General features: G+C 43.1%; 2 protein-coding genes across 2 annotated transcripts in view; one reads left to right on the top strand and one right to left on the bottom strand.

The window, feature by feature from the left end:
• The window catches only part of veph1 (ventricular zone expressed PH domain-containing 1), a gene marked incomplete at both ends in the record, with an annotated part of 60,297 nt that overhangs the window by 9,414 nt on the left and 34,389 nt on the right, over positions 1-16,494 (top strand). The gene's annotated exons all lie outside the window — the stretch shown is intronic.
• Positions 780-6,910, bottom strand: ptx3a (pentraxin 3, long a). Its single transcript, XM_079246771.1, has 4 exons — positions 6,623-6,910; positions 4,718-4,877; positions 3,912-4,339; positions 780-2,496 (listed from the first exon to the last, which is right to left on the bottom strand). The coding sequence occupies exons 1-4, from the start codon at positions 6,759-6,761 to the stop codon at positions 1,841-1,843; spliced, it is 1,383 nt and encodes a 460-aa protein (XP_079102897.1). The 5' UTR covers positions 6,762-6,910; the 3' UTR covers positions 780-1,840.

Raw genomic sequence — 16,494 nt, 5'->3', positions numbered from 1 at the left:
GTATCAGAGTCCACTTAGTCTGACATTTTTAGACAAATAATGACATGGTGTACTATGACCCCATCTGCTATTTATCTGAAATTGAGTTTACCTCATCTAAAGCTCTGGTAATAACCAGATGTATTACCATCATGTCCTGACATATTACATTCAGAGGATAAATGACTTCACATAAGTTTCCAGCCTTAAAACTCACTGCTTCTAACTCATTTTGAGGGCACACTGACACTCATTACACACATTCCTGAAGCTGCTTTTGCCATGCATCATCCCAGGGCTAAAAAACCGCACTTCACAACTTTGTATTCCAGCCTGGTGCGACAACATTATGACAGCGGTGTTTCGCCACACAATATGGTGTCGTACAACCGCAACGGGATTATCAGCACACTGGCCTATTTGAACACACGCCATGGCTAATTCAGTGAGGAAACGGCAGAGGGCATTATCTGAGGCGGGAAATAAGAAGAGATGGGGACAATGCAAGAGACAAAAAGTTACCCCCAGATTAGCTTTTACTGGTTTTAGAGAGCTTAGAGAAGAAACAGGATGCAATACGGATGCTGGATGAACCTTTGTTAGGGGGCGCCAAAGAGCAGAAATCTGGCGCAATTTAGTGGTGCTGCTTTAAAAAGAGACTGTAAGGTAAAATGTGTTTTTTAAAAGGTTTAGATAATAATAAAAAAATATCCAAGTGTAACTTATTTTTTTTATTCACATTCCACTCTCTATTCATACACTCATGTTATGCAAAAAAATATATATATTTTTATGTGCAAAATACATTCAGTTCCAACATTTCACAAAGTTCAAAAGGAATTTACAGATACAAGGCAACTTAGTTAATAAAAATGTTAAACTATGTAAACATTGCCCTCACTGTCTTTTAGTAAAGCCAAAAGAACAGCTTTATTACATTTTGCATTAAAATTACACACAAACTAAAAATTATATGAGCACTATTGCCAGAACCTAACCAAGCAATGGGATCATACTTAACACATGGATGTAAACACTGCAATGATTACAAGTTTAGTTATATAATATCTTATTTTTTCACAAATTCAAGAAAAACATTATAATGAAAAATAAAAACAAACCAACTCTAGAAGTTCTACGAGTTTAAAATGAAGGCAAGTACAGCAGTTATCAGTCACGAAAGTGTCGAACACATGTTTTTCTTAACATGACATTCATTTATGCATCATTAATACATTCTAAAGTTATTTCTGCCTGCAGTTGTCACAATGACATGCTTAATAATCGTACCTAAAAGACTGCAAAGGTAGGAGAGCAAAGAAAACAAGGATATCTGGTGAACTGCACTTGCCATTTCTGCACAAACCTTGATAGAAAAAGGGAAAAAAAAAACTACATCATCATACAATTAGAAGATAATCTCTTTTTATTGTCCATGACCTCTTTACCTCTCCTGCAGGACTGTCTGGTGATTACTCTGTTTACTGGCTCAACAAAATGACGCTTTGTCTTTCTTGCATACTAATTAAATCACGGTGAGCGCAGCTTGTAGCACGTTTCTTTCCACAATGCGTCACTGTGAGTGTCTGTGTATGTGTTCATAAGGATATGTTACAAAGTAGACTTCAGTCTCTCACAGCTTTGGCTTTTCTCTTGTTAGAACTTGTCCTGTCAAGTTCTTCGCAGCATTAACATTCATTCCAATAACTTTTAAAATGACACAAAAAATGTCTTTGAAACATGAAAGTTTGAGAACAAAGATGACAAAAGAGTTGAGTGTTCAGTTTCAATCTTTTTACATTGTTTTATATATTCACGAAGTTGATGACTATGATGGCATTTGCTTCGTGAAGAATAGGGTTCAGTTGATGAACTGAGCTCCTCCATGTGGAATCATCTCTGTAACGCCCCAGGCTACCATGTTCCCCCTCTTCTGGCAGCCTTGACCTCCACTCAAAGCCAACAGGGAGATCTCCTCCTCTGACAGCACCCTGTCCCACATGTTCACCCCTGTCATCTTCCCAGCAAATGCCAGCTTGGGATCAAACCCTCCTTCAAACCCTGCCATGCCAGTCCCACTGCTTGACGTCAGAAGGCAGCAGCCACTTCTTTCCTGTCCAAGCTGGAGGGAGCCTCCATCTGGTAAGATATGCCCCTCGGCCACTCCCGGTGTGGAGGTCACCTTCTTACCGCCTGCCCACAGAGTCGCTAGACCCTGATCGGAGGACCAAGCTCCACACAGGTGGATCCATTCTCCCATGCTAACCACACCCTGTGCCTCCACCAGATGAGCCTCTCCTCCAATGGTGAACAGGGCTGCGGTATGGGCGAGCAACAGCTGGATCTCATATGGGTTTTTCCGGCTTCCATAAGACAACAGCACGGTCTTGTTAGACGTGGTAGTCGGCTTCACCCACAGGCAGACAGTGAAGGAGGACACGCTGAGGGGGACATCTGGAAAAACAGCAGTGTAGATTCGCCGGGAACGCATCGGGAAGAGGAGGGCCATCTCACAGCCTTGAAAACAAGAAGATATGGCCAAGTCAGGATAATGTTTTCATATGCTTATAATTTGGCTGAGAACAGTTTATCTGAGTCTTAACAAGACCATCTAATCAGAGCACTAAAACCACAGACAGGTAGAGCTAAAATAACTCTGCAACTTCTGGAAGAAACTGAAGAAGCTACAGGATGCGGCACAATCTTTCCAAAATGACTCTTTTTTTTTTTTTTTTTTTTTTTTTTTTTTGTCAATGTAGGTGGTAACACATGAGTCTGATTGAATGGGACCCTGTCAAAGTTCAGTGTATGGTCAGATGATGAGATCATGAATCATGAGAGTTGCTTTTTTTTGTCTTTCCCCGTCAGACACACCCACACCTCTGTGGGGTCATTTGGTTCATGGCTTTTGTCTGACTCATTTCCTCGTCTTTTTTTTAAGTCATTCATATTTGCTGTCTCTTAGCTGTGTCTTTTTTGGTAAAGATTTTGCTATGTAAAAAAAAACAACAATATACTACTGTGAAAAATGATTTTTTTGGGCAGTTCTGTCCACATTTCATAGTTTAGCACAAATGCTTTTTATGCTGCATGTCCAACAAGGAAGGTTCAGTGCATGGCTCTTCACGCTCTTTTGACTGTTTCTCTGACATCATTTTTTTAATCTTCCCTTTCTCTTAATCTCTGTTGTTCTTTCTCCACCTTCCTCCTCCTTTTCTTTTTTTTCTCCGGCACTCTAGTCAGCCGACAAACCCCCAACTTCCTAAAGCCAGGTATCCCAAATATTGATGTTACATTTGTCTCAGTTTTCTGCCACTCTGAAAATTATGGTTAAAAAAGACCTTTTTGACATGCTTGTATATGTGTGTGTGTGCATGTGTGTGTTCATAGCAGTTTCCATCTGGTTCTACTTTCCTGGGGCACTTTGGTGTGGTTTTTGTGGCGACTGGCTATGACTACACCTCCCTCTGCTCTGTATGTAGGTTGGACCAACATTTCCGGACTTTAAAAACTTCTAATGAATGGGATGAGTAATAGAACTTTTTCTTATCTTGATAGATGACTCCTCAAAATGGGTTTCAACAGTTGACCTCATATTGTCTGCCAGCCTATCTTCTTTGACTGACTGTAATCAAGTGAGACTAATGATACCAGTAATCAGAAAAGGACTTGAAGAGGACAAAAAGCCTGGAGACCCAGGAAGGGACAAAAAAAAACAAAACTATTTAGGGCAAACACAAGCTGCATGACTGGTCCAGTAGCTACGCCTGATATTGTTCATGGGGGGTCTCAATCCTGAAGCATGACCTGAATGTGTCAGCACACGAGGCAGACATAAAGACTGGTGGTTGTTTTAATGGTGTGTGAACACAAAGAAAAGGAAAGCACAGGTGAAGGTAGACATATTCCCAATGCGAAGATGGATGTCTTACCTGCAGGTAAGTATTTCTGCTTGGAAGACTTAAGCACTTCTTCTAGTTCAGCTCTGAGAGGAGCCAGCACCCTGTCTAAAGTGGTCCCTTGCGATGTGACCTCTTGCTGACGGTGCCCGGGCGCTCCACCCACTGGGAGCTGAAACCCAGGCTTGGTGTTCATCCCCATCTCAGAACCTGGGATGCCAAAGCAACTGCTCTCCAGCTTTGCCAGTCGGGATGCCTGTGTCCGTGCTGTGGAAAGGAGCTGCTGGAGCGTGGCTTCAAGGTGGTTTGTATTCCCAACTGAATTCCCAGCAGCAGAGGTCAGATCTCCAAGTTTGAAGCGCTCCAGAGTCTCTCTTAGACGGCTCTCCAGCTGCACGGCCATCCGTCTTCCTGCTGTCTCCACTGCAGCCCCACAGGACCCACCATACTGTGCTACAAACCTGACAAAAGACCAGTGCGGAAGAATTATAGCTTTTCAGGTGAAGAGATTTAATCCTCTGCAATAAAGACTGATTTTCTGACAGATGTGACTGAAAAAGGGCATCCAGATATAAGTGACCTGTTTGGATTAAAATCACTCTTTTTTTAAACCTTCTCTAAGAAAATCTCACAGAACACATTTAACAATGACCCACAAATTGTTACCTGGCTTGGAAGCATATCTAATATCTAGGTTATATTTTAAGCCAGACAAATGAATGAGCTTAACATAATCACAAACACTTAATTCATGTAACTTCTCAGTATTTTTAGATGCTATTTCTGGTGTGGAAATGTTTGGCCTGGTTGAGCTCATTGGTTCATTGTGTCCAACCAACCTTAGCATTTCACCACGTAGTGACCCCATCTCCACCCTCACGATATCATCTGCATACTGGAGCAGCATATTCTCCCTCATCTGGCTGTTCTCCAACATGGAGAAGATTTTGTCCCACTTGGTAAGGTCAGTGGAACTGCACGGTGCTGGACTTGGTGTGGCTTCAGAGAGGAGAGGCAAAAGGTTAGCTTCTTAGAAGAAAAAGCAAGTTTACCCCCCTTGAACCCCTCCCCAAACTTCACCATACACCTCCCCTGAGATTAAGTAAGAGACAAGAGTTAGCTTTCCCAATATTTGCCAGATGCAATAGCAGATGTGGCTCGACAGAGTTCGAGCTGGATATATGTATGTCTAACTTTTTTCACATGTGCTGAGAAAAGACTTTCCAACGTCACCGTCTTCAAGAAAGATGTTTAACATGCTGGAAAAGCAGAGTAGCATGAATCACATGGCAGCGATGGTGAATGTTGTTACTTTGACACCAGGTAGAATAAATACAGACAAATGAAGATGTCAGGTTCCTGTGTTTCCTGTGAGCTCATCAGACTCTCTGCTGATATTGAGAACGGAAGGGAAAAGATGACCTGCTGTGAGTAAGCGGAAAGATTACAAGAGTAGGGAGAAAAACAGGGAAGTGGTGGGGGAGCAAAGTTGGAGGGGCTTAAACAACATAAGGGCAAAAGTATACATCACAGAAGCTGTTCTGGTTAATATTTTATCCTTTCAAACTCTGTTTATATCTGCCAACGTATTCCAGAGAGGCATTGTTGCAGGACCGTACCGCTTGTTTTGTCATCCCCCTATGTTAAAAGTAAGCTTGAGGGTTTATGGGCTGTGTTACCTCAGGTTTAGCAGACAGTATTTTACCATCTGAATGAGTTTGATGAAAACTGCTGTGGAAGATCACTTTACCATTTTCGCCTCTAATGGAGACATGGTGAGAAAATATAACTTAAAAGTGAAAATTTCTTCTCATGCCAGCTCGATGTCATTACTCAGCTTGTCATTTATTTAAAAATAAGCATTGTCAGGACCTATCTTTTGTCCCTCATTAATTCAGAGATTCAGAGCTTTGCTCAGGTCAGATGCAGTGACCTGTGTCTCCCTCCAGCCTTTGACCTCTCCCCCTCTACCTCCTCACACACCTGCAAACTAACTGCGCTCAGCTCACGTGATCTGACCTTTTCCCCCTCCTCCATCAAACTCATTATGAATTGTGTTTCCTTTGCTCTCACTGCTCTTCTCTGCTCTAATTTATGTGTGTATTTTACTACTCAGTCATCTATCAGAGCTGCCCCAGTTTTTGCCCTCTTTTACATTCAATCACATTACAGGCGGCATGCCCAGTTTCCTGCCAGTTAACAACGGCTGCTGCTGATGCAATTACATCTCCTGCCAGGTTTAAAACAACAAACAGATGCAAAATGCATAGCTGTGGACACCAAAACAAACACACATTATGTCTTCTCTCACATTCTAACTAACTCTTTGCTTTTTTTTTAGATTTAAAACTTCACATGCATGCACACAGAGAAACTGTAAGACTTTCCAAAGCATTGTTTATTGCAGCTGTTAATATCATAATTAGTGTTTTTTTCTCTGTCAGGGAACAAAAAGTTCCTGATTTGGTTGCTCAGCATATTATTTGATGTAGCTCATCTTACATGTCCAACTAATACATTCCCTTGGTGATTTATACCCACAAGGGCATTCTTGCTCTCTACCTGATATTGTCCCTGATCCCCGCTCTGCATCTTCATTGTGATGAAAGAGTGATGTAAGTAAGTGTCCCGGACTCACCTCTATCCATAGCAACCCCTAATTTTGTGCTCTGTACTGAATTAAACCCCCTCCCTGAAAATAATAATCAATTAACATTCCAGCGCACACAGAGTACAGCACTTACGTTCAGGTGTTTCTCCATCTGTGATTTCATTGTAGTAGGAATCGCCGTAGTCCACCTCGATATTATCGTTGTAGGCAAGAGCTAGACACGCACACACCGACAGCAGGCACACCGCCTGAGGGAGTCTCCACCGAAACATGCTGCTGCCGTCTGAGAAGAAATGTTGTGCGTGAAGGTGAATGAGTGTGTCTGCTCAGCTTCTGGTCAACCACCTGCTTATCTGCGTATGAAAGTTGGGTCAGGCTGTCGCTATCTATCTGTGCTTGATTTGCCTCTGATGTTCTTCCCTGTCTGTCTTACTTTCTACAGAGTTGCAGGTCTATACCTCTTCTTTTTCAACCCCTTACTCTCTCATACTGTATTTGTCCCTCCTCCTGCTCTAATCACTCTCCACCTCCTTCTCTTTCTCTCTGGGTAATACTCTTTTGCTAAATGCTGAGCAATCCTTTGGCAGAAAACCCAGTGGTGAAGAGAGAAGACGCTGCTCACGCTTACACATCTGTATTTTTATAAAATATGTAGGAAAACACTTGTAGGATTTTAATATATATAATATATTTATTTATTTATTAGCTAACTCCTACCTGAGAACCATATCTGAACCTTATCTTGTCCTATACTTCAAAGAAACAGAGATTTTTATTCAACTTACGTACAATTTTTGTTGAAATGTCTAATTACAGCAAGAACTGAGATCATGTGATCTAGTTTTATTGTGAAAACAAGGTGTCAAGTGCAAATACATCAGCTGACAGACAAGCAAAAATAGGTTTTATTTTACTTTATTTCAGGTAAACCTCAAGAAAAGCGTACCCAGCAATGTTACACTTTTTCAGCACACTGGTTTTTATACTAAACCAGCTGGAGAGTTAAAGTTGTTTTTGTTTAATCCTACAATATGTCCTTAAATAGAAAGCTACTGGGCTTCTTTTATTATTAAATGCCTTAAAGAACCATTAAAAGAATTTCAGATTCCATCTGTTCGAGTTCTGAGTTGGCAAAATGAAACTATAACAATAAACAATGGTTGCTATAGCAACATCTATTATTATAGTCATCACACTTAAACTCTTCCAACAGCTGCAAGAATCACACGCTGACTGATCTAAAACAACTGCATCTTGCAACAAATAGTTGGAGCGATCTTTAAATCTCAGATCAAACCAGCGCCTTTGCAAAGTTAAATAAATAAAAACTCAGCTCTGGCACATTAGAACTAAAACAAGAAGGACACTTAGAGAATATGACATCTTTACTGCTTGCCTTTTTCTCTTGGACTTTTTCATTTCTGATAGATATTTTTCCTAAATTTTTTACTTTCATGTAGCCATTTGCAAGAAAATGTATTTTCTTCCCTGGTTGAAAATTGAAGCGTATCAAATAATAAACTTGTGATCCATCTATGTTGACCCTGACATTGACACTTTTTGTGATGCTACCACCATCTCTAATAAGCCTTTAAATGTCAGTATTTACTTTGACAGGTGCAATATTATTATCAACTACTTAAGGAACATATGGATTGCAATAAAAATAGACCGAACTGTAACCTCAAATCTCTTTCCAAGTGCTTGCCTCTAATTGTCTTTGATCTGCTGACATCTGAATATAATCCTTATTATGAGTTTCCCCTGAAAACTCTGTAACCTCTAAACTCACAGATTAATACATTAAACAAACAGGGAATGTCCTTTGGGGAAATAAAGAAAAGTTTGAGTTTCTCTAAATCTCCCTCCTTGTGCAAACATTTGGTTCTCCTCAGCACAGAAAAGTAAAAGCGATGCCTCAGCTCGTGAGTAAGTCAATGAGTCATGCATCGTTGGAGGTAGCCTGCATGTTGTAATCGGATATAACTGCGACTCCCGCGACTCAGAGAAAAAGAAAACGAGAGGAAAAGAGGTAATGGAATGGAAGAAAGAAACTGAGAACGCTCTTGTTTCAGATTTTCTTTCCCTGTACAGAGATGGCATTTGTGTGTTTGTGTGGGTTATGCGAAGGAAGTTTGACTGAAAACCAGACAGAAAGGGTTTCTAAATCGGTTTATTGTTTTCCTGCTTCACTGTTGATTTATGTGTCTGCATAAATGTTTCTCTGTATGTATGTTTGTGTGTGTGCATCTGCATGATGTGAGTGGGAACTGTCTACACTTTATGTGCTTTCACTGGGCTGGAAAAATTGACATTATCGTGGGATTTTAGAGTATTCCCACTGTCATCCTTCCCTCTATCTTTCAGTTTTACTTGGTCTTTCTTTCTTTGTGTCAGTTTTCTCACTCTCAAATACCCAGTGAAATGCACACTTGTTTGCTTGTTATTTGCCTGGAAAAGCCCATTCATTCACACAGCTGTGCAGAGAGGCGGAGGGAGTTGTGTGGGACAAACTGCAAAATAAGCTCTTTTCCAAGTTCATTACATTTTTATGAAGAAACATCTTTAAGCAAAGTGTGAAATGTGACACTCGTATTTGAACAGTTAAGTTCCAACACACATCTGTCTTCACATCTGTCTTCCTGCAGCATCTGTGAAAATAAAAAAAAAAGGAGAATCTTAATTTTTTTTTGTCCTTTTGTAAAAATGTAAATGTTTTTATTTAATTTATTTACAGCTTAAAACACTTGTTTCCAACTATCATTTTGTTTTTTAGTTTGACAATATGTTTGAGATTTGCTGATATTTGCACTTCAGCGCCTCCTAGCAAGTTTTATGAAGCATCAGTCTTGCATCCTTTCTATTCTCTGTGCTCTCTTCAGCGAGTAAAAGTCAGGCTAATGTTTTAGCTTTTGCTTTGCTGTTTTGTCTTTTCCTGACTTTTTCTGATGATTTTCTTGGATTTCTTTGCCAAATCAGCATACTGCTTGTCCAAAATAAATATTATGTTAATATCCAGTTGCTGGCTTGGGATGCCTTCTTATAAAGCAAAACGCAGCGACCACATGAGAAACTGGAAGACTTATGTTGGGAAGTGTGCCTCCTCAGCAACAGGATGCTGCTGCGCAATGATGACCCCCAAGAATGTACATTATGGATTAAGTGTGCCTTCAAAGTGAATCAGACTTTCTGGTTGAATTTAAACCATTTTTATGGTTTATATTAGTAAACTTATCATAATGTTGGCTAAAATAAATTCTTTTTACAAAGCAACCATTATGAATACAAATGTTCCCTCCTTCAGTTGTTGTCATGACCACAAGAGGTTGCATCTCCTTTGAGCATAATTGTAGGACTGTAACTAGCTGCTTGTACATCCAGTACATCCAGTACATCCAGTACAGTTCATGGGTACACTTTATGGGGGAGGACAATCTCCAAGTGAAAGGAGCTTGGAGCTTGGATCCTGCAAAAGATGAACATACAGCATACAACAGTGAACAGCTTGCTTTGTACTTTGCAGAGAGGTTATCAGCAGAAATCTGAGTTACTCTGATGGTTATAATGAAGCTGTTTAATGAAATTTACTCAAGGGGGATGAAAAAACCAGTTTTTTTGCCCTCTGAAGTAAAACTATAGCATTAAGCTTTGCTTAGAATAACAACAAAAGGAATACTGATGAATATTCAGAAGGCACTCTTTGTTCAGATGAGATCAAGATAAACTGGTTTGGCTGAGAAGGATTCCAGCATGTTTTCCATGAACCTTGCCAGGTAATCGAAGTGAACTCAGCGCAAAGTGACATCAGTGTTGGAAAGGGTTTGGTTACAGGGCAAATTGATTCCACAGGGCCAGGTAAACAGTAATCTTTCACAATAATAAATTTCTTCTTTCGTCATATGATACATTTCCCAGTTTTCATTTGTACTTTAAAGCACACTTATGAGAGTGTGGAACTGTGAGCAGGAGAGGACGAACATGTCTCATATCTCAAAATACAAGAAGAAAAGTCAGCTGAAAGCATGGATGCAAATCTTTTAGCTGAGTTCATATTGATCCATGTAGATCAAATAGCAACTGAGTTCTTGTTGGAATTTGGCTTCTAACAAGCCATCTTGTTTCCCACAGGGACAGACTTTTATGAGCTCCATAATAATTGTATAACAGGGGTATCCAGCTCTGGTCCTCCAGGATCACAATCCTGGAGATTTTCCATGCATCCCTGCTCCATCTCACCTGACTCAAATTAATCCGTCATTGTGCAGAACTTCATAGGCTGCTGGATTCATTCAGATTAAGCCAGGTGTGTTGGAAAAGGAATACATTGAAAGCCTGCAGGATAGCGGCCCTCAAAGACTGACCTTGGACAGGCTTGTTGTATGGCATAAACAATTATGCAAAAAGCTTCCGCACAGTAGCTCTAAAGACTAACGTTTCTACACATCCAGTGGTTGGATGTGCAGTTACCTGAACTGAAGGGTATAATACCTTATGGGAGTGGTAGAACAGGAGGCAAAAAGATGTTAAATGCCTAAAGACAGAAGAAATGTGCCTGTATGTGATACATTTGATGCATGTGTTTCTGGTGTAAATATTTACTTTTTTTGCCTTTGAATTAATCCAGCTGGAAACACATAAAAACCCAACAGAAATAACTTCTGCATGTGTGCATGTGTACAACTTGCACATTTACATTCGCGAATTTTGTTTTTTTTTTTTGGAAAAGACACGTCATTTTTACTTATTCATATTAGCATTCATTAGTAACTGAACTGGAGTTTGCATGTTCGCCCCGTGTATGCGTGGGTTCTCTCCGGGTACTCTGGCTTCCTCCCACCGTCCAAAGACATGCACGTTAGGTTAATTGTTTACTCTGAATTGCCCATAGGAGTGAGTGCGAGCATGGGTGGTTGTTTGTCTCTGTGTGGCCCTGCGATGGACTGGCAAGCTGTCCAGGGTGTACCCTGCCTTTTGCCCAAAGTCATGGGTCTGAGGGCCCTGGTGTGTGTGTGCGTGTGGGTGGGTGTGTCTTGTTTTAGGTAGAACCTTTGTTGGCAGTTTCCTCACAGCTGAAGGCAATCATCTCATTTCATAGCCACAATATATCTACCCTGGTTTGACCACTACTCTCTGCTGGATTGTTGCATACACTACCTTGGTAATGTCTGGTCTCTGTGATCGTGTGTTTCCTTTGTCCTTGCTGTTTGAAAGAACTTTGCCTTGTTGTTTCAAAAACCCTTCTGTTAACCAGCCATTCCAGTCCTGCAGCTGCCATTCCAGCCTGCTCGCCTGCCAACTTGCTCGGCCGACTCCATTTGCCACCTTTTTGCAAATAAACTGTCTTTGTTACCGCAAGCTAACGCTTCCACGATTGGGTCCCCTTTTTTTCCCCCCTGACAGCACGATCCAGCCCAAGAATGGACCCAGCGGACGCTAAGCCAGACCCACAGCTTGAGAGGCTTCATCAGATCCTTGCTAATCAAAGTATTTTACTTGGACAACACACCCAAAACATCCAGTACATTGGGGATCAACAGCAAGCTGTCCTACAACAGTTAACTAAATTGAGGGGGAGCATTGCTCTACCATCTTGTGAAAATCCTCAGTGTCCTGCTCTTCCCTCCTCTCCTGATCAACCATCTGCATCTCTGGTAAGAGAGGTTTATATTCCTGACCCACAAAGATATTCAGGTGAAGTAGGTAAATGTCGCAGCTTCCTACTTCAGTGTTCATTTGTTTTTGAACAGAAGAAACTATCCTACTCCAGTGACACTGCTAAGATACACTTTGCAACCAATCTGCTGGATGGTAAGGCGCTCACCTGGGCTGATGCATTCTTGAGCTGACCTGCCTCTCAAGGCCTTACATATGATTCCTTTGCCAAAGAGATGAGAAAGACCTTCAACTCTTCTGTTAGCGGTAGAGATGCCGCCAAGAATCTCCTTTGCCTCAGACAGGGAAACTTATGCGTAGCCGAATATTCCATTGAGTTTCATACTTTGGCAGCAGAATCCAGCTGGAATGATGACGCTCTTTATGATCTCTTTCTGAATAGTTTCACTGAGAAAGTGAAGGATGAGCTCGCTGCCCGTGACACTCCTCAGTCTTTTGATGAACTTGTTTCCCTGGCTATTCGTATTGATAACCGCTTGAGAGAGAGTCTTAGAGACAAGTATTTTCCTGCCCCGGGTTTTTCAGCTGCAATTGAAATGCGGACTACTCTGGTTCCCTCCTCTCCTGTGGATGAACCTATGCCACTTGGTCGAACCCGCCTGACCCAAACCGAATGGCAGAGAAGGCTACGGATGGGGGAGTGTCTTTACTGTGGAAGGACTGGTCATTTGATCCGGAGCTGTCCTGTACAACCAAAAGACCAGGCCCACCAGTAAGAATTGGGGCACTGGTGGGCCTCTCTTCTTGCACATCCAAGGCCCCTGCTAATACTCAGCTGTGCGCCACCGTCTGTATTAATCAACAATCTTTTCCTGTTTCAGCTCTCATTGATTTGGGCGCTGAAGCTTGTTTCCTTGATGCTAACCTGGCTATGGAGATGAAGGTTTCTTTACTCCCTCTCGAAACCCCCCTCACCGCCAAAGCCTTGGATGGCCGTCTTATCGCTGAGGTAACACGTATCACCTCACCACTGAAGTTGGTTCTATCTGGAAACCATGTGGAAATGATTCAGCTCCACGTAATTCCTTCTCCGGATGCTCCTCTGGTCTTGGGACATCCCTGGTTAAGGCTTCATAACCCACATGTCAATTGGAACCATGGCAACATAATCAACTGGAGTAAATATTGTCGTCAAACCTGTCTTTGGTCTGCTCTTATCCCTTCTCATCATACTCCATCTGAAGTCTCCTTCCCACCTGATTTATCCACTGTTCCTACTGAATATCATGATTTGGCAGAGGTCTTCAGCAAGAGTAAAGCACAGTCTCTTCCTCCTCATCGTCCTTATGATTGTTCTATAGATTTGCTACCAGGAGCCCCTTTTCCATCCAGCCGTCTGTATAACTTGTCTAGGCCAGAGACAGGCCATGGAAGGCTACATCAAGGAATCCCTCTCTTCTGGCATTATTAGACCTTCGTCATCTCCTTTGGGGGCAGGTTTTTTCTTTGTAGGAAAAAAAAGGATAAAACCCTCCGTCCATTGACTATAGGGGCCTTAATAACATCACCATCCGAAACAAGTACCCCCTTCCACTAATCGACTCCGCTTTTGAGGCTCTCCAAAGTTCAACTATATTTTCCAAGTTGGACCTGAGAAATCAGGAAAGGAGATGAGTGGAAAATGGCATTCAAGACACCTTTGGGTCATTTTGAGTACTGTTATGCGTTTTGGTCTCACTAATGTTCCCGCTGTCTTTCAGCCCTTAATCAATTATCTGAGGGATTTCGTGGATAGATTCGTTTTTGTCTACTTGGATGACATCTTGAGGTTTTTTTTTTTGTTTTGGTTTTTTTTTCTGTCACCTCAGGACCACACTGACCATGTGCGACAGGTTCTGCAGAGACTACAGGAGAATCGCCTTTATGTTAAGGCCAAAAAATGTGAGTTTCACGTCCCTTCCATCTCTTTTCTGGGCTACATCTTTGCAGGTGAAGGCAGATCCCAACAAGATTAGGGCAGTGGTTGACTGGCCAACCCCTTCCTCAGTCAAGCAGGTACAACGTTTCCTGGGTTTTGCAAACTTCTACAGGCACTTCATTCGAGATTTCAGTCGGATTGCAGCACCTCTAACACAACTGACTTCTCCTAGAAGCCCATTCCTCTGGACAGAAGCAGCTGAACAGGCCTTCCAAAGGTTAAAAGACAAGTTCACTTCTGCACCAGCCTAACCTTTCTCTCCAGTTTATTGTGGAGGTTGATGCCTCTGATACAGGGGTAGGAGCTGTCCTCTCCCAGCGGTCCCCTGACACCAACAAACTTCACCCCTGCGCTTTCTTTTCCCGTTGTTTGAGCCCCACTGAAAGAAACTATGACGTTGGCAACAGGGAACTCCTGGCTGTGAAGTTGGCGTTGGACGAATGGCGACACTGGCTGGAAGGAGCTGAAGTTCCTTTTCTGGTTTGGACAGATCATAAAAACTTCTTACCTTCAGACTGCTAAGAGACTTAACCCCCAGCAAGCTTGCTGGTCTCTGTTTTTTGGAAGGTATAATTTCACCTTGACCTACAGACCAGGGAGCAAGAATTCAGAGCCTGATGCCCTTTCTAGGTTTTCCCCAGAAGATTCTCCTGCCAGCCCAGAGAACATTCTTCCTGCCTCTTGCATGGTAGCTGCTGTCACCTGGAAGGTTGAGCAGACTGTAATACAGGCACAGAGATGTTGTCCTGCTCCGAGTAATTGTCCCCAAAACAGACTGTTTGTTCCTCCCACTGTCCATTCGCAGTGATCCAGTGGGGGCACTGTTCTCAAGTTGCATGCCACCCAGGGTCTACTAGGACCCTTTCTCTCATTAAAAGAATATTCTGGTGGCCAACGATGGATAAGGACATCAGGGACTGCCTGTGTTTGCTCTCGGGGGAAAGCTTCAACCATGGGCTTGTTGAATCCCCTTCCTGTGCCCAGCCGACCTTGGTCTCACATTGCCCTGGATTTTGTCACTGGTTTGCCCCCATCCAGAGGTAACACCGTCATACTTACCATGATTGACAGGTTTTCCAAAGCTGCACATTTCATTGCCCTGCCTAAGCTCCCCACTGCCTCTGTAATGGCTGACCTCCTATTTCAACATGTGTTTAGGATTCATGGCATTCCCCTGGATAGTGTCTGACAGGGGACCCCAGTTTGTGTCCCAGGTTTGGAGGTCCTTTTGTCATGCTCTCGGAGTCACTGTTAGCCTATCATCAGGTTTTCATCCCCAAACTAATGGCCAGGCAGAGCAGACCAACCAGGACCTGGGGGCTGCACTCCGCTGTGTGGCTGCTTCTAATCCCTCCTTGAGTGACCATCTATGTTGGGTGGAGTACTCTCATAATTCCCTGACCTCTTCAGCCACTGGGCTTTCTCCATTTGAGTGTTCCCTGGGTTATCAGCCTCCTCTGTTTCCAGACCAGGAGGCTGACATTTCTGTTCCTTCTGTGCAGCATCACATCAGGCACTCTCGACAACTTTGGAGGGACACCAGGGCGGCTCTCCTTCGTACTGCTGAGCGCAATTGGCAGTTGGCCGATCGCCGTCAGGTACCGGCTCCCGCATATGTCCCAGGTCAGCAAGTTTGGTTGTCCTCTCGTCATGTTCCCTTGCTGACGGAGTCACGGAAGCTGTCTCCCAGATTTATTGGGCCTTTTCCTGTTGCCAGGGTCATCAATCCTTCTGCTGTTGCCCTGAAATTGCCACCTAGTATGAAGATCCATCCTGTGTTTCATGTGTCCCAACTGAAGCCAGAATCCATCAGTCCTCTGGTCCCTCCTTCCAGGCCCCCACCGCCCCCCCGGCTCATTGATGGTCTTCCTGCGTTTACGATCCGGCGCCTTGTGGATGTCCGCCGAGGTGGGCGCTGCCTCCAGTACCTGGTGGATTGGGAGGGCTATGGCCCTGAGGAGTGTTCCTGGGTTCCCCGTTCTCGGATTTTGGATGCAGGGCTTGTCCGTGATTTTCATCGTCGGTTGCCCCAAGGGACGCGGGGAGGCTCCCGTTGAGGGGGGGGGTGCTGTCATGGGTCTGAGGGTCCGTGGGTGTGTCTTGTTTTAGGTGGAGCCTTTGTTGGCAGTTTCCTTACAGCTGAAGGCAATCATCTCATTTCATGGCCACAGTATATCTACCCTGGTTTGACCACTACTCTCTGCCGGATTGTTGCATACACTACCTTGGTAACGTCTGGTCTCTGTGATCGTGTGTTTCCTTTGTCCTTGCTGTTTGAAAGAACTTTGCCTTGTTGTTTCAGAAACCCTTCTATTAACCAGCCATTCCAGTCCCTCAGCTGCCATTCCTGCCTGCTCGCCTGCCAACTTGCTCCGCCGACTCCATTTGCCACCTTTTTGCAAATAAACTCTTTG

This window comes from Telmatherina bonti (genome assembly GCF_933228915.1).
Source record: "Telmatherina bonti genome assembly, chromosome: 9".
In the NCBI taxonomy this organism is placed as follows: domain Eukaryota; kingdom Metazoa; phylum Chordata; class Actinopteri; order Atheriniformes; family Telmatherinidae; genus Telmatherina; species Telmatherina bonti.
The sequence above is the reverse complement of the archived record's forward strand: the minus strand, read 5'-3'. Positions and strand labels throughout refer to the sequence as shown.